This window comes from Musa acuminata, chromosome BXJ3-10 (genome assembly GCF_036884655.1).
Source record: "Musa acuminata AAA Group cultivar baxijiao chromosome BXJ3-10, Cavendish_Baxijiao_AAA, whole genome shotgun sequence".
Lineage (NCBI taxonomy): Eukaryota > Viridiplantae > Streptophyta > Magnoliopsida > Zingiberales > Musaceae > Musa > Musa acuminata.
The window spans coordinates 20,895,515-20,921,536 of record NC_088358.1 but is presented as its reverse complement, the minus strand read 5'-3'; the positions used below and the strand labels follow the sequence as shown (position 1 = coordinate 20,921,536).

The 26,022-nt window shown below is 41.8% G+C and overlaps 5 protein-coding genes across 5 annotated transcripts; 3 read left to right on the top strand and 2 right to left on the bottom strand.

Annotated features, from left to right (window-relative positions):
• Positions 1–1,728: 1,728 nt before the first annotated feature.
• On the top strand, positions 1,729–5,966 carry LOC135651735 (superoxide dismutase [Cu-Zn], chloroplastic). Its single transcript, XM_065172123.1, has 8 exons — positions 1,729–2,093; positions 3,032–3,093; positions 3,182–3,221; positions 3,480–3,575; positions 3,679–3,710; positions 3,935–4,010; positions 4,167–4,220; positions 5,657–5,966. The coding sequence occupies exons 1-8, from the start codon at positions 1,808–1,810 to the stop codon at positions 5,683–5,685; spliced, it is 675 nt and encodes a 224-aa protein (XP_065028195.1). The 5' UTR covers positions 1,729–1,807; the 3' UTR covers positions 5,686–5,966.
• A 1,737-nt stretch (positions 5,967–7,703) lies between these two features.
• Positions 7,704–8,889, bottom strand: LOC104000192 (zinc finger protein ZAT5-like). The gene has a single exon (XM_009422178.3). The coding sequence runs from the start codon at positions 8,638–8,640 to the stop codon at positions 7,852–7,854; it is 789 nt and encodes a 262-aa protein (XP_009420453.2). The 5' UTR covers positions 8,641–8,889; the 3' UTR covers positions 7,704–7,851.
• A 4,878-nt stretch (positions 8,890–13,767) lies between these two features.
• On the top strand, positions 13,768–19,084 carry LOC135651936 (vegetative cell wall protein gp1-like). The gene is made up of 2 exons (XM_065172583.1): positions 13,768–14,115; positions 17,617–19,084. Exons 1-2 carry the CDS (start codon positions 14,023–14,025, stop codon positions 18,778–18,780), a joined length of 1,257 nt encoding a protein of 418 aa, XP_065028655.1. The 5' UTR covers positions 13,768–14,022; the 3' UTR covers positions 18,781–19,084.
• A 1,749-nt stretch (positions 19,085–20,833) lies between these two features.
• On the bottom strand, positions 20,834–21,942 carry LOC135650509 (protein SRC2 homolog). Its single transcript, XM_065169914.1, has one exon. The coding sequence runs from the start codon at positions 21,859–21,861 to the stop codon at positions 21,037–21,039; it is 825 nt and encodes a 274-aa protein (XP_065025986.1). The 5' UTR covers positions 21,862–21,942; the 3' UTR covers positions 20,834–21,036.
• Positions 21,943–23,965: 2,023 nt separating this feature from the next.
• On the top strand, positions 23,966–25,321 carry LOC135650836 (LOB domain-containing protein CRL1-like). Its single transcript, XM_065170461.1, has 2 exons — positions 23,966–24,329; positions 24,417–25,321. Exons 1-2 carry the CDS (start codon positions 24,051–24,053, stop codon positions 24,795–24,797), a joined length of 660 nt encoding a protein of 219 aa, XP_065026533.1. The 5' UTR covers positions 23,966–24,050; the 3' UTR covers positions 24,798–25,321.
• Positions 25,322–26,022: the final 701 nt, after the last annotated feature.

The following is a 26,022-nucleotide window of genomic DNA, read 5'->3' as shown; positions in this document are numbered from 1 at the left end:
CACTTCTTTTTTACTTTTAGGTTTATGGTTACTTTCTGGAATAATGACTGACAAAGTTCACAGGCTGCTCAGCTTCCAGTGTCAACTCTGCTCCACCTGTGAAGGAAGATTCAGCTTCAGCTGCTGCCTAAAGACTTTAGACTTCATGCAAAAGCACTGGATTTGTCTGCAACTGCACACCATTGTCATGTGGGACATCAGAATCAGCTGCAGAGATCAAACAAGACTAATTTATGAGCTAGAGATGGCTCCTACCTAAACTTCTCTTTTTTCTTTTTCTGATGAAGAATCATGCCAAAGGTCTTTAAATCCCAAGCATTTGTTGGTAGGCTGGGGTTGGTGTGATAGCTACATCAAGGTTAAAGGCCATTCACCATGAGTTATTTTTCAGCAGCAATCAAGTGTAATAGTTGCAGTGCAAAAGGATTATTGATTCATTAACTCTGTTGAGCTTCCACTGTTAGCCTAAAATGCTTAATCTCAAACTAATAATATTACAATCAAGTCTTTATAAACCAATTCAACTCTTTATCCACTTAAATACTCCAGCTTATCTATTGAACAACAGGAAAAAAAAAATACTTTTGATCTTAAATTGTCACAGGTTTTCTTTGCTTAGATTTAAGTTATGAGAGAATATATCATAACATTGTAGGACAGTCTCTGAACCATATCATATTGGCCTGGCCATGTATTGTGTCATTAAGGTGATCTTGTCCCTAGCATTTGGCATGCATCTAATCACATAATTGTTGGTCTAAACTTCACCAAACAATAATTGGTCCACAATGAAAGATGTACTTTCTCTTCATGAGACAATCATGGATGGTTGTCCACCTCCTTCTTCTTCTTTCTGTGATTGTGTCTATTAAGTAGGCAAGAAATAGGCAAAACTATATTTTCTTTGATCAATATTAGTTCATTACCATTTCATCACACAATTAATTGTTATGCCCTAATATTTCTTTATCGAAACCAACTCCATTTATACAAGTCGAAAGGATTATAATTAATATCTTGAACTTAAGTATTTTGGATTGAATCGTCACAAATTCTTTGTCACAAGTCTAACATAGCCAAAATGTCAAATTTCATGTTTCTACAATCGAATAATTGTTTTAAGCTATTCTTAATTAATAATCCATTTAAAAAATTTGGTTTTCGAAAAAAAATATATTTTTGGTTGAAAAATAAAATGATCTTTCTTTCTTTTTTTTTTCTTTTTTTTTACCACCATCACCTATCACCTTTTGTAGTTGGTATGTGATTCACAACACTAATAATTGATCACTGAGTGTGCTTATTCCCATATTTTTTTGAAGTATAGATTAGCATTTTGTTGCCATTGGTATAATCAAATGTAATCACAATAATGGTTAATCTTGACCGTCAATTATCATCATCACCACAACCATTTTTTAATTTTTCTTTTCCACTATAAAAAATAATTTACATCTTTATAATGCAATTTTTAATTTATTTTTAGAATTGGAAATCTATTTCGGAGGAGATGAGCATATGATCATCATGATTCGAAATTAAATATTAAATAATAATAATAATAATAATAATAATAATAATAAAATTATGAACCGGTCTGAAATTGGAACTGATCCGACCGTTCGAGACCGGTCCGGTTTCGGAACCGGAGGCCGGCCCGGACGAGCCAACCTCACTGTAACAGATGGCAGAAGCTGTGGTTGGTGAGGAAGAGGGGCGGTACAAACATAGTCTTGTATCTCTCACACACGCGCAGTGCCTTATCTGCACGCCGCTCCCTCGGTGTCGCGTCGTTGGGCTTCGGTCGATGCAAGCGATACTCGCCGCAGCCATGGCCGCCCACACCGTCCTGCTTTCCGCATCCTCCCCCGCCTTCGTCTTCCCCGGCTTCTCCTCGGCTTCCCCTGCGCGCCCTTTCCACTCCGCCATCGTCGGGCAGCCCCTCCGCCCCGCCTCTTCCACCGCCAAGCTCGTCGCCACCGCCGCCAAGGCGAAGCCCCTCGTCGTCGTCGCCGTCGCCAAGAAGGCCGTCGCCGTCCTCAAGGGCAACTCCAGCGTCGAGGGCGTCGTCACCCTCGTCCAGGAAGACAATGGTCTGCTGCTCCTCTGGCTTTCTGTTCCTCTCTACCCCTTTCTTTTAGGGATTTTTTGGGGTTCTATGATAGTGCGCCTCTATATCTTGAAAGGACCAGCCCTGATTTTGATAGGTTCTTAGCTGTAGTAAGAAATGGAGCTACTTTTAGAAGAAAATATGAGATCGACCTTTGGTTGAGCAAGACTGGCCTTTCATGTGCCTAATTTGGTGGAGTAGATTGCATTTGTTTTGAGTTCCTCCCATCTGGGATGAACAAATCAATTTCTTGGGGGACAAAGGCTGAAAAATTATTGTTTGGCACCTCATTACCTTTTGGTACTCATCAAGAAAAAAGGTTTCGATTGGACGATTTGCATCTTCCTAGGTTTATGGCCAATTGATTGAAGCAAATGTTAATGTACATTCCATTGAGAAGGCAGAACAAAGCTTATTTGTGGATGTATCACACTGGTGACCCAGAATACAGTCTAGCTACATAACATAAAGTTAATTTAGTAACACCAAAAATTGCTATGTCAGCCAAGTCGAAATCCTAGTGGCTACGGTGCACTTATGCAATCATGAGGTTCATGTAAATCTAGTGATATACCATTGAGCCATAATTTAATCTATGGCACTTGTTCGCACTCTTCATGGACAGAAACACTAAGCAATTGATCTGCTCTTTAACGGCTTCATCAATGTAACAAATTTTCTTATGTAGTTCTCTCAATCACCTGTATTGGTTCATGTAAATCTAGCGACACATCTTTAAAACATAAATTGCATGGGTCAGGTAAAGAAAAGGATTTAGTTTTTCATCTGCTTTTTAATGCCTTTGTCAATTTTAAAGGTCGATGATTGTTAATCTTAAACAGATATTACAATTCTCTCTCTTGGTTTAATTATATCATTCTTTCCTTTGACTTCCTAACTTCCCAAATAATTCTGTTATAGGTCCTACAACAGTGAAAGTTCGTGTTACTGGACTCACACCTGGACTTCATGGTTTCCATCTAGTGAGGGCTATGTATATGACAATGTTCTATTTCTTTCCCTCAAAGTAAATGGATAACTTATAAATGATCCACTTGTTTTTTTCTGCAGCACGAGTTTGGTGACACAACAAATGGTTGCATATCGACAGGTTTAACATAGCCATTTGCACTGAATTTCTTTTTTTATCATCTACATTTTAGGATCTCTTTTGTTATTGTACTTTGTTGATTCCATGAATTAATCTGTGATTCTCGTATGGTTGAATAGTTTCATATACTTCATGTTATGGTTTCTAATGCTTGGATAAGATTGCTATCATAAACTCCTGGTTGACCAGGATTCCGTTGCACATTTTCTGTCATCTCATGTATTGTCATTGTTGCTGACCAAAAATCTGTTCTAACAGGGGCTCACTTCAACCCTAAGAAAATGACACATGGTGCTCCTAAAGATGAAATCCGTCATGCGGGTGACCTGGGAAACATAGTTGCTAACGCTGATGGTAGATTTTAGATTTTAGTCCATCCTTCATTAAATGTGCTTCATTCACTATCTTTATTCTGATTGAGTTGTATCTTTTGTGCACCTTGCTTTTGAAAATGCAGGAGTAGCTGAGGCAACAATAGTGGACAACCAGGTATATATTGTGGATTTGATAATAAGCCCATTGGGCCTTAGTGGTGTGTGCTACAGACTGAATATTGGTTAACATATCTAGACCCAATGGGCTAGCAATTTCCATTACTCAGTATCACTGCAGTCCCTTATTTTACTTTTTTCTCACCCAAATTTCTTTTGGCCCCGATCTACCTGCTAGCTTTTAGCATTCTTATTTTTGTTTCTATTTTGATGAATATGTAGATACCATTGTATGGGCCAAATTCTGTCGTTGGCAGGGCCTTTGTGGTTCATGAACTAGAGGATGATCTAGGAAAAGGTAACATGCAGTATTTGTTCCTTTCACTGGTCTCTTGAAATAAATTGCCTAGTTATTTTCTGGAAGTATAAATATTTTTTTTCCATCTATGCGATATTTCTCTTCTGTCAATTCTTTGGACTAAGTTTCACATTTCTCTCTTTTGGTTGCTCCTAGGCGGTCATGAACTCAGCCTTACCACTGGAAATGCTGGAGGAAGATTGGCATGCGGTATGCAATATATACTTCATAAGTTCTTGTGTTGTTATTTGTTTTAGTTTCTTTTCCTGACAGACAGCTATATTATCCCATGTAACATTTCTAGTTGTTATTGTAAACAACTAAAGAAGAATGTAGTATTAGTTATAGATAGCAGGGTAGGTGTTGTTGAAACATTCAAATAAATGGAGTGTGGTCCAATACCATGATTCTGGAACTTCTCTAATTATATAAGATGCAAAAGATTTAATGTATGTTTAGTGGAAGTATAATTATGCTATGGTATATTTAGGCTGCTTGTAAGTAAATCCTTATTAAAAAAAAAAGAAGTCCCTTTATAACCTTTAAGTGTAGTGTAAAATACGCACAAGACAGAGAGAACATGAGACTAATGTGACAAATAGGTTACATAATTTGTCTTATTTGAGAGTTATAAAGAAACAACATGATCTCCCATTAGCCATATGCACCGTATGTTTTTGTTTTTTTCTTTTTTTGAAAGGAAACTGTAACTCTATGTATTCAAATACTGTGCACCATGTGTTTTTGTTGTTGACATATGACTAATGGTACCAATTTAAATTGATGCTATCTGTATTTTATGAATTTGTTCCATGCAAGAACATTTCTGCAGGAGACTGCATTTATAGAAGAATGAAAAATGATTTTCATTGGCATAGGTATTAATAATTATATTCATTATTCAATATGAGATGGCAAAATACCTTGTTTTATAGCTTGCTTAATTTCTTTTTTATAGAATTCAGAAAGTCAAGCTGTAATTACTACTATATATACCATTCTAGGATTGAGCAACAAAGAACCACCTAGGAAGCTTTTTTTATTATTATTATGACCGTAGTGTCACAAAGCTAATCCTGATATAAGAAATAATTTAACATGGAATAGAATATCTAAAAAGACTGATAGTAGTGTAAGATATTAATTACACTATGGGATTACAAAAGAAAGTGAAGAGTGGGAACAGTGAAAAATAATATATCTGTAAGGGCACAGTTAGAAGAAATTTGATTTTGCTAATCTGTGAAATGGTAACATTTGGCCTATTTGTAAATAGGCTGTTCTTTGTTGAAGGTCCAAGACTTTGTTTACTTTGTACAAACCTAATTTAGGAAGGAAACAACAGAAAGAGAGGGTAGGGTGGGACCTCTGTGGTCAAGAGGGACAGAGAATGAAAATAACATGGTCCTTTGTTTTTTTTTTTTTTCTTCTTCAACTCTATCCTGGAATATTTTCACATATTTTGTCAAACATATTACTAATCCCTAGCCTATGTGTAGAGAGAGAGAGAGAGAGAGAGAGAGGTCAGCATTTCATATCATATTGTTGTAGATATCTAATGCAAATTTTGGCAAACACTGTTTGAAGATTTTCCTCTTTAATATTTACACAAATATTTTTCTAAAATCATTGTTCTACTTGCACAGGTGTCGTAGGTCTGACTCCAGTTGAGTAATTGCTTTATAATTCTACAAGCTGCTTCTTTCACAGACAGTGAATTTTGTTTTGGAGTCAAATGTGTCTGTTGAAGCTTGTTCATTTAGACATTGTATCTTGTTTTCAAGTCAAATGTCAGTTGAAGTTTCAACATTTTGGGGCATGTAGACAGGAATATCTTTATTTGTCTTAAGATGCCACCTAATAAGCTTGTTTAAAGCTTGTTGTCAGGATACCGAAGAAAATCCTAGTGTTCTAAATAAACTGGAGACTGCATATTGAGTTGCAGTCTCCTTCCCATGGTGCAAAATTGTTTCTATGGTTAATGCCAGTTTTGTGCAGCTTTTTAGCCATTACTGAGTAGAGTGATGCGCAAAATCAGGTTGGTTTTCTTGTTTATTTTCCACTTGTGTGAGAGTGTTTGCATATGAGTGCCACATTTTTCTTTAAGCCTTCATCCTTTTTCATGATCATGTTATTTCAGCATGGATCATGTTTATGTGTTCTATAGCTTCTTCATATAAAGATAGGTGTAGAAAAAGAAATGTGGAACAAAATATGAGGAAAAATACCACCAGAAATTGATTCCATTGTGATTGCTTACCAGATTAGGAGACTTCATCAGAGATCAAATACTCCAAATGTGCTCCATCATCACATGCACAGTTTCTGAAGAGGGATCTCCCATTGCTCACAAGAGGATATAATTCTGTGTGCATCAACAACCTAACTTGTTAGGGTTTTCAGATTTAGATGTTATCTTACAACAATTCTCAGTACTGTCTGCAAGGTCAAGATCACAGAACAGAGGCACTCTGAAGTTTGGGGGTAGCTTCAAAACAAAAGAACAAAAACAAAAATTGTTTCTGGCCTTACAACATGATCACAAAAAGACCCTAAAATGTTACTGAATATTGATTGATTTCATTCAATAATCAATCAGCAACTTGATTACCTTCCCTAAAGAATGACTAGAAAAGGATTCCACAAACTTAGTCTGAAGGGGCAAACAATCATGCAGAGGTCAAATTGGCCTCCTCCCTTGACCTAATCTTAGAGCTTATCTGTTAACACAACACCCATCCATTTCCTTGTGAGACCAAACCTCTGTAACTGTGTTGATATCAACATTGCCCACTCTAATCCCATCACCACCATTACACCTTCTAAAGGAACACAGCCTTATTCTAGCTTCCAACTACTGGACAAGAGGAACACACACACACACACACACAGTCTTACCAAATTATGTAGCTATTGAAGATACATTGAATAATGCTTTAAAGCCGTCACTTTGGCATCAGAAGATATTCTCATCACTGGAGTTAATTAGCTGCCTGAGAACTCTGTTCATAAAGAAGGCCATGGAAGGCATAGGCAATCAATGCAGCAGTGGATGAGTTATGATCGGAGAAGGTAACCTCCCCTCCCCCATGTGACGATGCCAAACGCCTCCTCCTCCTCCTCCACGGCCGTCTCGCCCAAAGTCTTCGTGCGCCTTCTTCCTAACGTGCAGTGCTTCTGTTTCAGGGAGTAAGATTCAATGAGGCATGGAAGTAGTGACTGAGATGGCTGCTGTTTGAGTGTGACATGCAAGTGGCTATTAGGGTTTTGGCACTTTGGCTCCTTCTCCTCCCTAACATGTAGTGTTGACGATGATGTGGTGCGATATGGATGGAGCAGATAAGCATAAGCCTGCAGTTCCATCTAGTCCAAGTGTGTGCTTGTTCTTTGGCCAGAGTAGGAGTTACCTACTTGCCTCTCCCTCGACTCTCTCTTTTATTCCTTTGGCATTTAATAGCAGGGGAAGTTGGCTTGCAGACAAATCAAACTCATGAGATGAGAACCTGATCCATAGCTTTTCCTTTGTGGTGGAGAAACCTAAAGCCAACATCCTTCTTGCTGTTTCTTTTCGTTGCTTGTGCGCAAGTGCAGCTTGGCACGAGTGGAGGAAGACGAGGAGGAAAGCAACAGGAATCGTGTAACACATGAGCATATGATCGATTGCCTTTCCATCGTAGCATCAACGACGTGAAGTAGAAGAATCCAAAGAATCGATTAAACTGTTGAATTAATTTGATTCACATGATGTTCATAATACCAATTTTCTATGACCGACGAAAACAAATACAGAATGAAGGAGGAGAGATTTTGAGGTGTTTTCTTTCGTGTGCTGATTGATGGCTTAGTAATGGCAATCCACCAAAGCCGATGCCGAGAATACAAGCGGCTGCTGGAGCTCGAAGGGGAAGGGCATGGCGGACGAGGTGGGCCGCGGCGGCTCCTCGCGGTCGTCGTCTGGTGGTGCGGGGAGGTTAAGATCCAGCGAGAGGACGTGCTTCTCCTTCTTCGCTTCCGGTGGCTCCGCGGGCGTTATCGGACGGTGACGACGCATGTGACCGCCGAGGGCCTGCCCGGACGGGAACTCCGACCCGCATATCGAGCACTCGTGCACCCTCGGCTTGTTGCTGCCCGCACCGGCGCCGGTGTTGGTGGCGCTCGGCGTCGGAGCCGGCTTTGAGGTCGAGGAACTCGTGCTGATCTGCACACGATCCTCGTCTGCCTTTGGCTTCTTGTGGCTCGTGCGATGCCCGCCGAGAGCCTGGAAGGAAGGGAAGCATTTGTTGCAGGTCTTGCACTGGTAGACATCAGGCGCGGCCTTCCCGGTGGTCGCCATGGCGGTTTCCTCCGCTGCTGCTTGGGTCCCTGGTGGATCGGCATCCAAGGCACGACCCCGAGAGAGGAGGATGAGGCAATTGGCCATGTCCTCCTCTTCCTCGGTGGTGCTGCTGGAGAGCTCGGCCGACGAGATCGACGAGGCCGGGGCGGCCGCGGCTGGCCTCTGCCGCTTCGTCCTCTTGCCTTTGACGACCGGGGAGGCGGTGGTGAACTGGTCACTGTTGCTGCTGCGGTTGCCGTAATCCATCGCTTCCTCGGCCAAATCCGTGTTGCTCTTCTTCTCTTCTGAAGACATTGGAGAGAGTAGAAAGAGACAAAGAGTCGAGAATCGATACGGTGAATGTGCAATGGAGTCTTCTATATAGAGAGGATGGATGAGCAGAGTCAAAAGCAGCCGATTTAGCCACCGTGAACAGTAACGGTGAACGAGTCTCAGCTGTCCTTCCGTTTCCAAGCTCACTTGCTCACGCACAAAGGCTTAAATATAGGCACAAGAGAAACGCTAGAGAGAGAGAGAGAGAGAGAGAGAGAGAGTAGGGAAAGCAAGGAATAGTTTGGGGAAGGGGGGAAGTGGGTGACAATTGGAGAGAGAAGAAGGGAGAGCTGACGCTAAAGATAAAGGAGATGGACTGTGTCTTGAAACAGTGAACACTTGACACTTAGCTAACATTTGCTGCGAGGAAGAAGACTTGTAACCTAATAAACTACATGTGGAGAGGCTCATCAATATGCCAATGTGGACCACACTCTGCCTCCTCCACAAGTCTTTAAGGACATCAAGGAATATTATTGGAGTGAACAATAACGTTTTTTCTTTTTTTTTTTGGAGAGAGAGAGAGATAGAGAGAGAGAGAGAGATTCTGTCAGCTTTGAAGTAAACATCCAATCCTTTTTGACAAGGATTCTTGATGATAGTTCTTGTTATTATGTGAATTGTGATGTGCTAATTCCAAAAAATATTTATTTTAGGATGCTGAGCATTTAATCAATATCAATTGTTGAGAATATGGATTGAATAACAAAGAGAGAGAGAGAGAGAGAGAGAGAGAGAGAGAGAGAGAGAGAAGTCAATTATATGATTTAATATTTTCATAGAATTAAGCATTATATTATATTCAAATATTGTTATCCTAATTAAACTCAAACTTTTATAGCAACATTAAGCCTCCTATACAATATTTGTTGAGAGAAGTCAATTTCTCAACAAGAAATACACAGATTAATTTTCAGCTACTAGTAGTATTACAGCAATCATGTTTGGGACTGAGAAAAGAGGTGGTGGTGGTGGTGTGAGCAAACATTCACTGGTCTCTCTCTCTCTCTCACTCTCAATCTCTAGTCTTTGTGTTTGTTTCCACACTGAAGGAAGAAAAATAAAGAGAGGTGAACCAATGCACTTAGTTAAGTAATGAGGAGCAATTGACTTGAGGTTATTGAAGCCTCTACACATTCCACATGTTTGGATATAGTAAGCCTGAACTGAGATGATGCTGGGGATGGAGTTTGGGTGGTGGGTGAGCTTTGGGATTACTAAATTGTGGAGGACAAGTAAACGAGAAGGGGTGGGAGATGAGTGGATTCAGGTGGACAGATTCTTGGCGTGACGAAGTTGCTTGTTCTTTTGGTTGGTTGTGTGAGGCACGAAAGGGAGAAGGAGAGGCAGCTTCTCATCGGTCTCATGCTATGAGATGGTGGTTGTGGAAGCAAGGCATATGGGGTTGGTGGGAGATGGCTTCTTCCCTCCCTCCCTCCCTCCCCCTCTCTCCTTCCTTCCTCACTTCTCCTGCAACCCAAACCAAGAATAACTTGCCCAAGTTGACCTAATATATGCCATTTCATGAGATTGAAGGATGGCTTTCTGTGCATGTAAAGGAGCAGTGAGAGCATCATCATCTGTCATTGCCACCCCCATAAGAACAACTCACCAGAGAGAAAGAGAGAGAGTGCCGAAGAGGACGGCAATCTCTTGTAGAATAATACCAATTTGGCACCACATCTCACGTCACACGAAGAGAGAGAGAGAGAGAGAGAGAGGAGTAATAAGCTTGTGAAGGTATAAGAGTATGAGAAGGGCATCGATCACTTCCACTGCCCAAAATGATCAAACAAAATCAAATAAGGTTATGGAATTGCTATTTTGGGGGAATAAATCAATATTTATTGAAAATATGAGAGAAGATGAATTTAAAACAAAATTGTATGTTGTAAAGGATTGAAATTGATGTATGTATATTAAACATGATCGATTTGTTTTTGACTAATCATCAATACAATTATAATATGGTATCAAAGTAAAATACATATAAATTTTGATCTAAATAATTGATGTGTTTGAGATTAAAAAAAAAGTAGTGTAAAAGGAATATATCGTAAATGATTGACGAAGTCGGATGATAGACTTAAGTTTTTAGATTGAATTAGTATCATCTTTATGTATATTAATCTCGACTAGTTTCTATCAAAGATGAACTCAATGTAATCACTCAATTTAAAATGGTAAAGTTATAAGTTGAAATCTTATATCCATTTTTTTGTTCTATATTTCAAGCTTTTTTTTATGCTTTATTATAACTGTTGAATTTTTACCACTGTTAATTGAAACCTTAAAAGCTTGAGCTCCAAGTTGTATTTCATTAATAACTGGAAAGAAAGAAAGCTCAAGAACAGGAGCTTTGGGAGCTGAAGTTGGAATTGATAGGTGCTGTTTGTGACAGTGGAAACCTTCAACAGATGAACCCATAGCCATGCCTCTTTCTGCAACTTTAGGTGGACTCTCCCTCCAAAATATATGTGTGTGAGTGGAAATGTGGAAGGAGACAACAAAGAAAAGTTGTAGCTAAGTAGTTTGTCTTTCATTTCTGGGAAAGAGATGATTAGTCTTAGGAAGAAGTGTAACACTTTGACAAGGAGGATGATAAATCTTCTTATTATTTTTCTAATAATTGTTTACTTAGGTAAAGAGAAAAAAGAAAGAGAGAAAGAAATTTTCATAAGCAGTCACATCATTTTTTTTTTCTTTCTCTATTTCATGCTAAATTTTGTGAAGTCAGCCAAAGATTTATATCACTATCATAACACTTTTTCTATTTCTTCTCTTCATTCAAACATTAGTAGGTGGAGGATGGTGTCAATCCTATTGTCTCAAAATCAGTCAAACTAGATAATGATTTCACTAAACATGACTTGTGACCCTCAAAATAGTAATCAACCAAAGTTTCATGCTATGTGGAAATAGGAAAGGCAAAAGGATGGGATAGAGACTCTTTTAAGGTAGACACCAAACTCATCACTTCTTCTTGCTCAAGTTGGTCAAACCTAATCCAATGATCAAATCAGTGCAACTTGAGTCAGAGTTGAAATTATCATCGAAGCCTGTTGGGCTTGTCTCTCCATGTCTAATGAAATCTAAATATTGAGTCATGTACAAATTGACCTATTAAAAAAAAGACATATCATTAACAGGCCATGGCCTTTGTTGATTAGCCCTATTAGAGATTAAGACAAGATATGCCATTAACAGGCCATAATCTTTGTTAATTAAGGCCTATTGGAGACAAATAATGATGTAAGGAAAAAAAATAAATAAGAAAGAGGTACCGTTTAAGGGCTCACGAGAAATTATCTATTTTAGATAGATCCGTATAATTTTATCCTTTTAAGGTGAGCTTCAAAAAATGATTCATGCTTCAATAGAAAGCAATACTGATAAATGTTTACTTTTTCTTTACTCATTTTTTTTTCTATATATATATATTTTTTATTTTTATTACAAATAAAATTAAAGGACGGGTTTTAATATAATGATAAGGTTGCTCTTTTCATTTGATTTATGAAAATAATATTCATAAATATTTAAAAATAAAACTATATATATATATATATATATATATATATATATATATATATATATATATATATATTGATGGGAGCCTCTCGCAGAGCTGTCATAGACTTTCCAACTTGGAATCCAACATGCCTATCCACTTCTTGTCGTGGTGAACAGACAAGCGAATGGATTTCCACAAACACATACACCATCGTGCGCATGTCATGCCTTCATGTAGATTCCCGTTGCCTCCCACTACATCGCTTTTGATAAGGGGCATCATAAAGGGAGGCTTTCTCCTCCCTCACGCTCGGATCGAGCTGGACGCATGCATGCGTGCGTTCTGCCATGTACGAACGGCGGACTGCGGCCTCCGCGCGGCTCGGCCCCTCCTCCACACCACAAAGTGCAAGCTGCCAGAAGAAGAAGAACTTTTTCTTCTGGGTGGGGGGGAGGAAACAGACGAAGAAGGTCGGCTGCTTAGCTTCCCAAAGTCTGGCAATGGAAACTCGAAAGTGGCGAGGGCCTACAGCTACAAGAAGCTTTGTTAAAGCGCCATGGCTTTATATCCTCTCAGTCCCGCAAGGCCACATCTTCTCTGGAACACAGCTGTTGGATACTCTTCTCCGGAGCTGGAGCAACGAAGCTGTCTCTCCTCCATCATCTCTCTCTCTCTCTCTCTCTCTCCAATCACTGCCTCACCATTGGCACTCAACTTTTGAGATGAACTTGCAACCATAATGGATTCATTGATCACATGAGCTGCACGCTCTCTAAAAGTAGGTGCTTTGTCACGGTTGCATTTCCACAAACACCTTTCGAGCTTTGTTTTGGCACATGACCTGAGAACACTCTTTCATGTCTACAGTTCCTTCCTCGAGGTTATTCCACTAAACATGTATCTCGGAGATCCTAGCACGACTTTTAAAGCCGGATTGACGCCTAGGGTTACGTCTTCCGTGCCTAACTCGATTTGACTAAACAAGTATATTAGCGTCTAATGACTCCGCTAACGTCAGTTGCGATCCCCGCGCCTGCACCCCCGCATCTTCGTCACCCATCGCCCCACCCGACCCCCTCCTCTCTGCTGGCAGGCAATCATCCATCTTCATTTCCATGGGCCCCACGCATCATGTCACACGTGTCGATGCACGAATCCGGCTTTTTCCGGTGGACCCCGCTTCGGGCACACGAATGGGTAACAGCGAAAGTTCCGAGGCGAAAAGTGGGATAAAAAGAAGAGGAGTTTCCCAAACACGGAATAATTAACGGAATCGAGTCCTCGACGCACACGTGACGCATACTCATTAATTTTCCTTTACTACCCCTATCTTTTCATTTATTTACACTATGACACTCATCGGCATCTCGACCGGTCGTTGCTTGTGATTCGGCGTTTCAACGGTCGAGATGCATTTAAGATGCCCCCATAACCATTGCATCGGTTAATAGGTAAAGTGGTAAATTTGTGCCCGACTTAACGCCTTTGTTTAGTAGCGTGTTTGACCGTCTCTTCTCAGTTCTCACACCCTCAGGAATTTTAAGATTCTTCTTCAAATGGTTCTTCGCTATTTATCCATCATTTTACCCCCCCGCCTGCTCCTCCAACTCCTACTCCTCTCTCTCTAACACCGATCCCTTCCGTGGGCGAATCGGGCCGCGAATTATGGGAATTTCTCCCGGTGTTTAGGTGATTTTGGTTGGGGATTTTGGTATTTGTAGTGCCCAGTTCTCGTTCTCCAACGGGATTGAGCTGTCCTCGTCGAATTCGATCCGCGATTGGCGAAATTTTGGGGAGCTGGGGAGGTTTTTGGGGCGTTTTTCCTCTTTCGGATTGAGGAAGAGGTAGAGATGAGCGGAGCTAATAATAGCGTGGAGACGGTGAATGCGGCGGCGGCCGCGATTGTCTCTGCAGAGAGTCGAGTCCAGCAAGTTACCGTTCCGGTTGGTTATCATCTGTTTTTGCATTTTGTTCTTGCGATCTATGTTCTTGATATGGCTGTTAGTGTTACCTTTTAGCTTTGATTAGTTCAGATCTCTGACAGTTATATGCTACTGTGAATCTTTTATATTTTAGTGATTTTATTTAATATTTGGTAGGATTGCTGGTAATGATCTCATTGTTTTGAGTTTTAATAGTGCTTAATTTTAGGATTTTAAAGGTCAATTTTAATTCTACGAGTTAGATGATAACTGCATATTAGATGTAGGTTTGTACTTTCAAGATTTCGTTTAATTTCATGGGAAGATATTAGTGGTTTAAAGTTCGTGATCATGCATGGTTCCATACAATATTTCTTCCACTTTTTTATGCTATTGATATCATTCGATTGGTACTTTCCAATCTTGGCCATTGTTATGAGCTTTACGAACCATGGACCTGTGGAACACATGATGAACCCCATATAAGCTTCAGACTACAACTTACGTCGTGTTGTACCGCAGGTAAAGTGCGGTGCAGATGACATATAGTATTAGTTTTCTTGTACTTTTTTTTTTGCTTGTGATGTATTAATTGTGTATATATGTTTTTGTGGTCGTATGTAATTACTGCTTATTATTTGCCTCTTGTATGGTTGATACATGAGATTGATTGATTGTCAAGCAACCAATTTAGTAGATAAAGATCTATTTAACATTAACAAAATAAAAGTTGTACTTCTGCTTATTGCCTTTTTTCCTTATCTAGGACCTGTCCTCTGGTCTTACATAAGTTTGTCTGGTGTTTGTCCATCTGGCAGTATCTATGTGCTTCGGCAGATGTGCATGACTTATTTCTTTGGATATAGCAATAAGTAATTTAAGGGGTGCCTTAAGCTTATTAGTTGTACTAATTGACATTCCTACTCGAGTTTTTCAGAAGAGTGCTGTCTTTTATCTTGTCTGAGGACTGTATAAGCAGTGTCTTATTCGTTTAAATTGATTTGAGCAATACTTAACTTCTTCACTTTTCGAGCTATTTTACAATGCAAGGATTTTGGGGCTTATTTCATAAATAAAATTGAACACTTTGAGAAGATGGTGGGCCATGTCTTTGCTCTGCAAGTAACTGTTTCAGAGAACAACTTATCCTTGATGACAATTAAAAGTGAAGCTAAGAGTTGCATGTTCGTCCTTGATGACAATTGGTGAACTCAGATGAAACTGTCCTTTTCGGCAAAACCTGATGATGCCTGGTCTAGGTTATGGTAGGCTGACTGATGTGAAGTTGAGGTTTAGATTTGTCATAATGAATAAAGTCTCTAACCATCCTTTGTCTTTAGAGTCTTAGTTGCAGAGAGAATCCAGCTTTTGGTCAAATCTGGAATGGAGAGCTAATCAATTGGACAAAGAAAAGCTTTATACATGAATTGCTGGCATATATTGAACATATATAGTTTTAATGTTTATTGTTTCCTTTTATTTATATTCTCTTACTTTTGTTTGTTCTCTTTGCGTACTGCTAGTGTAAAAGCATGCGCAAGTGCAGAGTCTCACAAGAATTTCTTTGGCATGCCTTTCGTGTACATATCATTGGCCATTGAAAGGCATGCGTACCTAAGGCATTCCTCTGCAATGTTATATTCTTTTGTTTAATTAATTTTTTTTACTAACTATCTATATGTTTACTAGTGACTGCCACTGGATCTGTATCATTTGTAATCACTCTAATTGTGGTCATTATTTGGTTCAAATATATTCTAGATGCACAACAACAAAACTGTGGCTTACTACCATCTTAAGTTTTGAACAACAATAAGATATAATTTATTAATAAAAAATTAAATAATAGTCTTTAAGAATTAAAAAGATAAATGCCAAATGTCATGTTCTCTTATTTCTTGGTGAAAATGGGCTATTTTTTGTCACATTTTTATTTGTCTAAGGGGACAAAAAGTTCAAGTTGTGGATTAAATTCTGAACAAGCAACTCCTGTTCTAATATAAGCAGTTGTTTTTTCCCCCAAAGTTCAATATTCAATGGTATCAAAGTCATAAATGTTACAGCTAAGAGTCTGATAAGGATATAAACAGCCGATTTTTTGTTCAAGTAAGTTGGGATCATGATCTCGATGAAATCCTACTCTATGAAGGGTTGTTCAGCTGGAGGAAAATAAAAAAACTAGTATCCACGAAATCTGATGAAAATAATCTTTTTCTAAAGGCTTGGACCCCATTTATTCTTTGTATTTATAACTATCTGTATGTGGAATCAGTTGGCAGCAGAATACCACATATTTTAAGCCAAACTATTCCACTGGTTGACATGGGCCAACTATGGGTGTGATATCTTTGGGCAACAAGTTCGCCTTATCCATGTCAAACCTTTCTACATGAACCTTCTTGTACCTACTTTGGCTGCTCCAGTGGCCACAAAGAACCAATAGAACTTATCCTTGTTCAACTCAATATTCATTTGATAGCTGTTACTGCTTAAGTGCTTATTTATGTTGTTTGTAACTTGTTTTAATATTATTTTGATACCTAATGTAGGGGTATGGAAAGATATTCCTTGTGTTTTAATATACTTCTTACCAGTAAACATGATTGTTCCCCCCCTGGTGATCTCAGTGACATCACTTTCATCTGAGTTGATATGTTATGCTTCTCCAATGGCATAAAATGCAGAAATATTTTGGAGTCTCGTCTTTTCTCTTTTTTGGGTTTGTGTTTGGGGGTGTGTCAAAGCTCAAATTTTAGAGAAACTATACTGCAAATATTGGGCATATAAACTCCAATTCTTTCCAGGAAGAACATATGTGATATTCCTCTAGGAGGATGGAACAAAGAGTTAGCTTTACCACATTGTTGGCGAGGCCAATCGGTACATTGATTAGCATCCTTCGAAGTATGATTTGCACAAGGCTTAGAACCCAAACCCTCTTCGAGATGAAGAGGGGATCTAATCAGTAATCACTGAACTAGTTGGGGTATGGAAAGAGTTTTCTTGAAAATTTGATGTATAGATTCTGACCAGTCACATCCAACAGAATTGTAACCCAGAAACTTTTAAAGATGAGGAGGTCAAGGGAACCAACCACTGAACTAGTTGAACTACAAGGAAAGTCTGTGCATCCAATAAGTCCAAACCTGGCGAACTTCTTTTTATCCTCAGTGAGATTGGACTTCAGATTCAAAAGCCCATGACATTTTTGCCTCCTTTTTATTCATATAATATTCATGTTTATGTTTATGTTTTCTGACATCAGTCATTCTGAGCAACCTTGGCTCTGGTCATTTACTGAATGGGTTGGTGTGAATCCATCAATGGTCTTACAATATCTTAGTAGATGGTTTTTTTTTTTTACTTGTCATGGAAGTAGCATGTAGTCTTTATACCTACATACCGTAAGTATGCTTATTTGTTATCTATGCATGGTAATTAATATGTGGCTCACGGTCTATGCTAGTAACAGCTTACCAGTTTGGATTTCACCCTCACTCAGTTTGTTCTTTTAACTGCCAGAGAAGAAGATGGAGTGCCTGGTTAAGCGTGTACTGGTGCTTTGGGTCTCATAGGAATGGAAAGCGCATCGGCCATGCAGTCCTTGTACCTGAACCTGCATTTCCTATGTCGGATACCCCTGCAGTTCAAAATCCAAACCATCCACCAGAAGTGAGGCTTCCATTTGTTGCACCTCCTTCCTCTCCAGCTTCCTTTTTGCCATCCCCATCTACCATGCAATCACCAGCTGGTTCTCTTTCGCTCTCTGCACTTTCACCAAGTTCTTATTCTCCCAGTGGTCCAGCTTCCATCTTTGCGATTGGGCCCTATGCAAATGAGACTCAATTAGTTTCACCCCCTGTTTTTTCCACCTTCACAACTGAACCTTCCACTGCTCCTCTTACACCCCCACCAGAACCTTTGCATCTCACAACACCTTCATCTCCTGAGGTGCCATTTGCCAAATTGCTGACTTCTTCCCTTGACGCAAATTGCAAGAAGAGTGAGGCCTATGAGTTCCCATACTACCAGCTTCATCCTGGAAGCCCAATAGGTCGCCTCATATCGCCAAGTTCGGCATGTTCGGGTACATCTTCACCTTTCCCTGATCCTGAATACCATTCTGCTGTTGATGTCTCCTTCCAATCATTTCCTGTTTGTGAACCACCAAAAATCGTCAGTGCTGAAGAGATTGCCGCTCGAAAACTTTTACCCCAGCATGCTCGAAATGGTGGATCACTTTTGGATGGCCAAATATCAGCAGCTGCATCATTTGTGGACTCTGCTATCGTGCCTAAGAATAATGAACACATAATGGATCACAGAGTATCATTTGAATTAACTGCCGAAGAAGTTACACGCTGTTTGGAAAGGAAGGTAGCAATCTCAGGTGAAGGTAGCTCAGAAACATTGACTGCAAGAAATGACAGAGCTCTACCGACTAGTGAACCAGATAACAGTCAGAGTGTTGGCATTGATGATACCTACACCGACTTGCCTGAGCAAGTACAACCTTCTGTTACCCTCCCTTCAGTTAAAGAATTCAAATTCGATAATTCGGATGGGGTTCCTTCAGAGCATAGTGTTGGTTCAGACTGGTGGGCCAATGAGAAGGTCGCTGGTACAGCAACCGAGCATAGGAAGAATTGGGCTTTTATTCCAATGATACAGCCAGGAGTAAGCTGATCGACTATATATTTTGTTTCATGTCCCTAGGATCCTTGTCTCAAGCACAAGAGAGCCATGTTGGGATCAGAACCGTATGTGAATATATCTTTCCAGTGAAGGGGTATGTATTCGACTGCTAGACTTGTTACAGGAGGTCTATCTCATCTTGCATCAAACGGAAAGAAGAGAAGATTTTGATCTCTTGATATGAACTGTGTTATACTTTTAAGAATAGTATTGTTGCCTTCTTGCTGACTAATAATCAGAAACACCAGCCCTTGTAGCATCTCTCGTTGTTTGGAAGCATAGATGTTTTTCCAGAGCTTTGATGTATCTGGTGCTGATTTATCTACGGTTAGCTGTTTCCTTCCTTGGCAACATCTGCTGCTTGGATGTACATTCACATTTTGTCAGGTTCATTATCGTTTTGGACGTAATCTGGAGGAGAGGTGCCGATGACCCTGATCAACTCCTCTGCCAAACCAGAACTCTTTAAACAGGAGATGATCTCAGGTCAGCCCCTAAGTGGAGACTAATAAGTGATGCCCTTTTTACATCTAGGGAAAAAAAATATCGTCGTCTTTTAATTCTTTTTATTCAGTATCAGAAACATAATTTTAGCATAGCACTCCTTGCAATACGCATTTCTCCTATTTCCTTGTTGGATATGGCATGCATCTCTTCCTGTTGCTTTCCATAACTTTGTCATAGATTGCTATTGTTTGGCCTTTTTAGTGTATAGATTTTGTTAGAACTCTGAAATTAAGGTTGCGTGGGTGAGTATGAATGGTATTAGATGGTCTCTCTCTCTCTCTCTCTCTCTCTCTCTCTCTCTCTCTCTTCTTGGCAAGAATGCCATTTTACTGTTCAGGATCTTGTATTTCATCTTGCACAAGGAATTCTCAGGCTCCCATTGCACAGAATAAGAATAATTTTAATGTGTTTCTACTTTGTTTTTAATCGCTTCATCTAAAGAATCCGATACTCCATCACATAAGCCCCGCCTGTGGCTTTCGCCTGGAGTACGCTTCCCTTGATATGTTATTACCTGTACACACATATGGCTGGCAGCTGAAACAACCATTAGCATGAAAGAGAGAGAGAGAGACTTGCAGCACTTAGAACTGTAGCCACAGGATTCGGGAAGAAACACTTAATTATGTCTAGTAAGACCAGAAGATGAATTATGGAAATATGAGCCAATTCAGCATATTTTAGTCACTACAGTGTGTTTAGACAGAACTTACAGAAGTAAAATCTATCCTCCAACGACTCCCCAAGAACTGAAGCCTTCCCTCCCCGGAGAAGTTTGTAAATGCCAAAGGCTTAAGGTGATGATTGTCGACCAAGGCTTAACATGGGCATTGAAATAGTGGCTGAATATTGTGGTAAAGATAATGACACTTAAGGTCATGATGATTGTCGACCAAGACTCCATTGACGACGATCAATGACTAATGTGGTTGTTCTTTTTGGTATTGGTATTGTTATGATGGAGATGATGTTATTACGATGGAGATGGAGGGAATATAAAGAAGATATGATAGAGTTGATTCTTTCTTTGACCTTTCATCTAAAATTCTTGATAGTTCTAAGCACTTAGTTCTTTAGTACAAAACATGGAGAGAGTATTTTACGATTTTTATAAGAATAGATATATCTTTGATGAGTCACATATGTCTCTTCTAAGAAGACTGAGTTTAAAATTTATAGGATAAAGAGATGTATATTCTAAAATTTTATATGATGTGTATTTTAAGATATATGACATCTCACTCTTATAAGATCAAGCTCAAAATTTAACATAAATATTTTTTTTTTAAATTTAATATATATATATATATATATATATATATATATATATATATATATATATATATATATATATATATATATATATATATATATATATATATATATATATATATATATATATATATATATACGGAAAGAAAGAGGGACATGTGCTTGGTTTTAATGGGATAAGTAGGAAATGGATTTAGCTAATGTTTGGAGGTTGATTAATTCCTTTTATGGTTTGTCATCTACGAGATTTACGTAGCCAACACCATTGGATAGACGAATCATTAGCTTCTTCCATAAACATCATCATCACACTGCACTCTCCAATTTATCACCATTCGAATGGCTTCAACACCTCCCGAATTCTCAAAAGGAAAACAAAGCAATAAAAGAAGAAAGAAGGAAAACATTTATACCATCATCATCAACACCTGACAACAGTGTAGGACTTATTTCCCTCGGATCGCGCGCTCAGAAGTCATCGCCACCGAGGTCATCCTCCACCCTCTCCGCCACATCGTCGGCGATCTTGTCCTCGGCGTAGTCGATCCCCTCCGCCAGCGCCAGCCCCCCCAGCATCCCTGCCGCCGCCCCCACCGCTAGCCCCGTCCCCATCCCAAACTTTGACTTGCTCTTCTCCTCCTGCCCGTACGCCATCGTCGGCTGCGGCGGCGCCTGAGCCCCGTACCCCACCGCCGGAGGCGCGCCGTAGGGGTAATACCCCGCGCCGGTCGGTGCCCCGTAGGGGTACCCCATCGGCGGCTGCGCGTAGGGGTACCCAGACGGCGCCGCGGCGTACGGTGGCCCGTAGCCGTAGCCGGCGCTGGAAGGCGGGTAGTCCCTCGAGGTGGCCTGGCCGTAGGGCGAGCCGTAGTATCGGGCCTGCTCCTTGACGGCAACCTTGATCTCGATCTTGCCCTGGGGGCGGCCGGAGGGACGCTTGAGCTTGAGGGCGCGGACGAGCTTCCCGCTGAGTCCGACCTCGTCGAGGACGTCGCGGAGAGGGAGTCGGGCGGAGCCGACGAGGGGCTTGACGCCCTCGGCGGCGCCGGCGTGGACGACGTCGAAGGCGAGGGTTGCGTCCTCGATGGGCAGGCCGGGGGGGAGGGGCAGCGTGAGCTTCTCGTCCCACACGGGGTCATCGTCGTCGCCATCCACGGCGACCTTGGTGGAGCACTTGGCGGCTGGGTCGACCCAGGCAACGACGTAGGGCTTGAGGTCGCCGTGGCGCCAGTTGACGTTCTTGAGGTTGCGGGCGGAGGCGACGGTTACCTCCACCTCGTAGCGCGCGGCCATCGCCTGCCTTCTTCTCGAGCTCTTCCCAAGACAGTTAGTAGAAGCGAAACGGAGAACGGGAACCCTAACGTCGCGATGGAAACACACTTATAGGGATGTCGAGATCGGGGAGTCAGTTGCGAACCCCTGAAGCGGTCAAGGGTGTGTTGCGTCAAAATTGGCGGAGGTATCTTTTGCGAATCTCAACCCATGTGGTGTGACTTCATCCAGCCGTACAATGATGTATCCTTGGGAACATAACCGTTTGAACACCCACCCAAATGGGCTCAGATCCATCTTCGTCTAACTTAGATGGGCTTCAGATCCATGAGCCCAAAGAGACCTGGCTTGGATCTTTAAGAATCGTGCATATGGTATTAAGCTCGTGCCAAGTTTAATTCAACCATTCCGACGAGTAACCAAAGGCAAGAAGACACACATGATCACAAGCGGACGATGGCACGCATCCCTGTCAACTGCCAACTCCACCTTCGAAGGGGCTATTTTAATGCAGACATGACCATATGATAGATTAGATTAGGGTGTCAGGCTTAGAAAACCTGTCTGCAACCGAGACACATACTACAAAGACCAAAACCTTGTCACGGCTAGAAGAACCTTCATCAACAAGAGTAGGCTTGGAAGCACATAGATCGCGTCCGTGTCCGGCGACCATCAGGCAGGGTTGGCAGAGCTGTGATCGTTGTCCCCCACCCTAACCAGAAATGGTTCTGAGCAGGTATGATAAGGAACCCTAGTGAGAGTGACAGGTAGAAGCAAGAAGAAGATTCAGCGAAGAGCTCGCAATAGCAGGACCTGCCTTTGTGATCCTGGGTAGAGCCAACGAGACTGTGTAGGTTGGTGTTGTTGGGACGTTGATGACGAGGGATGAGGTTGGATGGGGAGAAGACAACGTTGAAACCCTAGAATCTGGAGTCGGAAGCATGCATGGTGGCCCCGCACGTAACGCATGTGCCGGGGTTTGACCGGTCTTCGAACACGCTTCCTTAAAATTAGATCCGATGACAATACCCGATGATTAGGATTTCATGTAATCTAATATATGATCCGAGTCCAAGAATTGTCGATCGGATTCGGATCGAGTTCCAAGGTGGATCCGACTCAAACTATACCTATTTGAGCATTAGTAGTGAGTAGCCTTTTCGTACTGGAGATGGAGGGAGGTTCTCTCTCTAACTAGAACACTATATGAGCATCTAATCCTAATGGTACAAGTAAGTAACCTCCACGCCTAATTGGGAAAGCCAACGTGAATCAATCAAAGATGTCGTCTTAGCTATCTATCTTATATCCCTCCCTCTTGGCAGTGTCTCCCCGCTTCCCAACCCTCCACCCCCACTTCCTCCGGTCTCTCACGGGTGGGGCCCTGTTGGAGAATGAGATGCCCACATGGAGTAGCCTTTGTTGGGGGGCGATCTAAGAGCCCGGTAGACGCCACAACACACTGTCTACCATTGGCACACGCTCGGGACATGTGGGGGCTTTGATTTGATACGCATCATCGTCCTTGTGCACCTCAGTTGCAGGCACGTGATGGTGAATCCCAATGTCTGCAACAGTGTCACACCTCTCTCTCTCTCTCTCTCTCTCTTTCTCTCTGGAAATAGAGTTTAGCATTAGTGGAATTTGCATGCCAATCAACCCTTGAGAGGATTGAGACATTGCTCAGGGATGCATGTTTGTGATGTAGACTCAAGTCACGACCCTTAGTCGTTTGAGATTGGTCAAATGGCTTGTGGTTTGTGCGTTGGGCTGCCATGCCTCCATGCTCGAGTGGCCAACAAGTGCAGGGAGAATACTGGCTTGCAGGGAGAAGACAATGCCACAAAAGACTGCTGCTGTTCCTCCACCGAGCGATCGAACACAAGACACTAGAGTCTTTGAAACGTTGGGTTTTTGCTTGATTGATTTTTACTGAGGGAGGGAGAGAGGGAGACGATGTTGCAGGTTAATGGTGGATTCATACGGAAGGTAAACATGCTCGTCATTTGTCGTGTTGAGGCTCTCTGAGATGGAGACGAGGTGAAATGAAGGCCCAGGCACGATAAACAATGGGTGGTGCAGGCCATTAAGGAGACCGGCGCAAATAAAGTAATGGTTGCACTGGTGCTTATAAGGGGGAGGTGAATCATCAGGTAGCCTGAGATCGAGGGATAGAGAGGAAGAGATCAGCAGAACCGGAATCCGAGATGGCGGGGCTTGGATCTCCTTGTGGCGCATGCAAGTTCCTGAGGAGGAAGTGCGTGCGGGGGTGCGTCTTCGCCCCCTACTTCAGCCACGAGCAGGCGGCGGCCCACTTCGCGGCTGTCCACAAGGTGTTCGGGGCCAGCAACGCCTCCAAGCTCCTCATGCACCTCCCGGTCGCCGACCGCTCCGAGGCGGCTCTCACCATCTCCTACGAGGCGCAGGCTCGGCTCCAAGACCCCATCTACGGTTGCGTTGCTCACATCTTCGCGCTGCAACAACAGGTGAGCGTCTGCTGCTCGCAAGTCACATTGCCGACGTGCTCAGATCACATCCTCGGTCTTAATGGAAGAGCTTCCGTTGCTATGTAGGTGGTGACCCTGGAAGCCCAACTGGCCTCCTTGAAGGCTCAAACCGCACAAGGTTTTGTCAGCGGCTACTCTTCGATTCCCAGGCTTGAAGAAGACAGATACGGCAACAAGCTCCCACCCTACCGACCGGGAGAGAGCTTACCCCTGATGCCCCAGCCTTTAGCTGCAGACGCCCCCGTGAATCCTGAAGCCATGCTATGCCAAGACAACGAGCTTGTGGACTCCAACTCCTTCCAATCTTCCCAACTCGAGCTCGTCGATGACAACTCATCCTGCGCCATGGCCTCCCTCGATCTCGAAGCATACACATGGAGATCGGCGCATCACCATGACATGGAGGACCTTCACTCGGTGGCATTTGGCCGTCTCAATTGCGCGTGAGAGGGCGAGGTGGTGGAGGGAGTCGAAAGGTTTTGATTCTTGCAACTCCCACAAGTCCATGGAAGAAGCTGGGTCTTGCTCCTGTGATGGGGCTCGTCAATGTACTGTACCTACATAGGAATAAGAGAGCTGAGCTCGTTCGAGCTTACTGTCTTCGCAATGGGGAGTCACGGTTGTTAGATTAGGAAATCTAGGAGACCCTCGGGATCCAAAAACCCTGCCTCGAAATCATGATGATTAGGTTTTTATATGGTTGGCATTCGGAAAAGGTGCTCATAATTGTATGCACTTGTTCCCACTGAATGCTTTCACCGGTGGCTGCAAGATCCAAACAACGAGTTCTGATCTCCAGGAGACAGTGCTGAAAAGGCCGATGAACAGTTTGTTAATCCTGCAGTGATCCTTTCTCTTACACAGTAAATAACAAGTGTGATTCGGCTCATTCGATGAAACACTGTGCAACCAAAGACTTCCAAGTATGTGAGTTCCGTAAGAACATTAACCAAGTAGGTCGATGCCTTGTTTTCTTACCAGAAATCAATTGCATGGACAAAGGGAGAGGGAAATCTTATTGACACGAGCATAACGCTCTCTCTCTCTCTCTCTTATCGATCTATCTCTTCCCTAATATGGTATGCCTCTTCTTTGTTTTCGAGATAGAAGCCGGTATTTGGATCGCAACTTTGATGAATGAGGGAGCTTTCCGACACACTCAAGCTTGTTCCTTCTTCCTTTCGGCTGTCGACCTTTCCATCACCCCCAACTGCGATGGTGATCGGAGAAAAGATGATGCTTCTTCTTCATAGGCTAAACCCAATTGGCTTTAGCTAGTGGAAAACATCTGATCTGTTGCACCTTTCTTTATTTCGTTTCTTCTGGCTTTCAGGTGGTGATGTGTATCGGAAAACAATGTTTGACCTGCTTTTGAGTCTGAATTCAAACATCTTAAGCTTCGGTGTATCGGTCAAACAATGGGTTCTAAAAAGAGTTAAAGCTAACTCAATCATCAAAGGGAGGGATGTAAAATGTTATTCAAATGGTTGATGTGGAATCTCGTCCAAATGAATAGACTATTAGTTGGAGTTTGCACCACTACAAGTTGCAGGCTTTGGTATACATACATATATGCTCTGACATCGCAGCTATCGGATAAACTCGATGTATTTTTTTTCTGATCACATCTCATACATACTTCAACAGTACAATCCTAGTTTCTAAGGTTTCG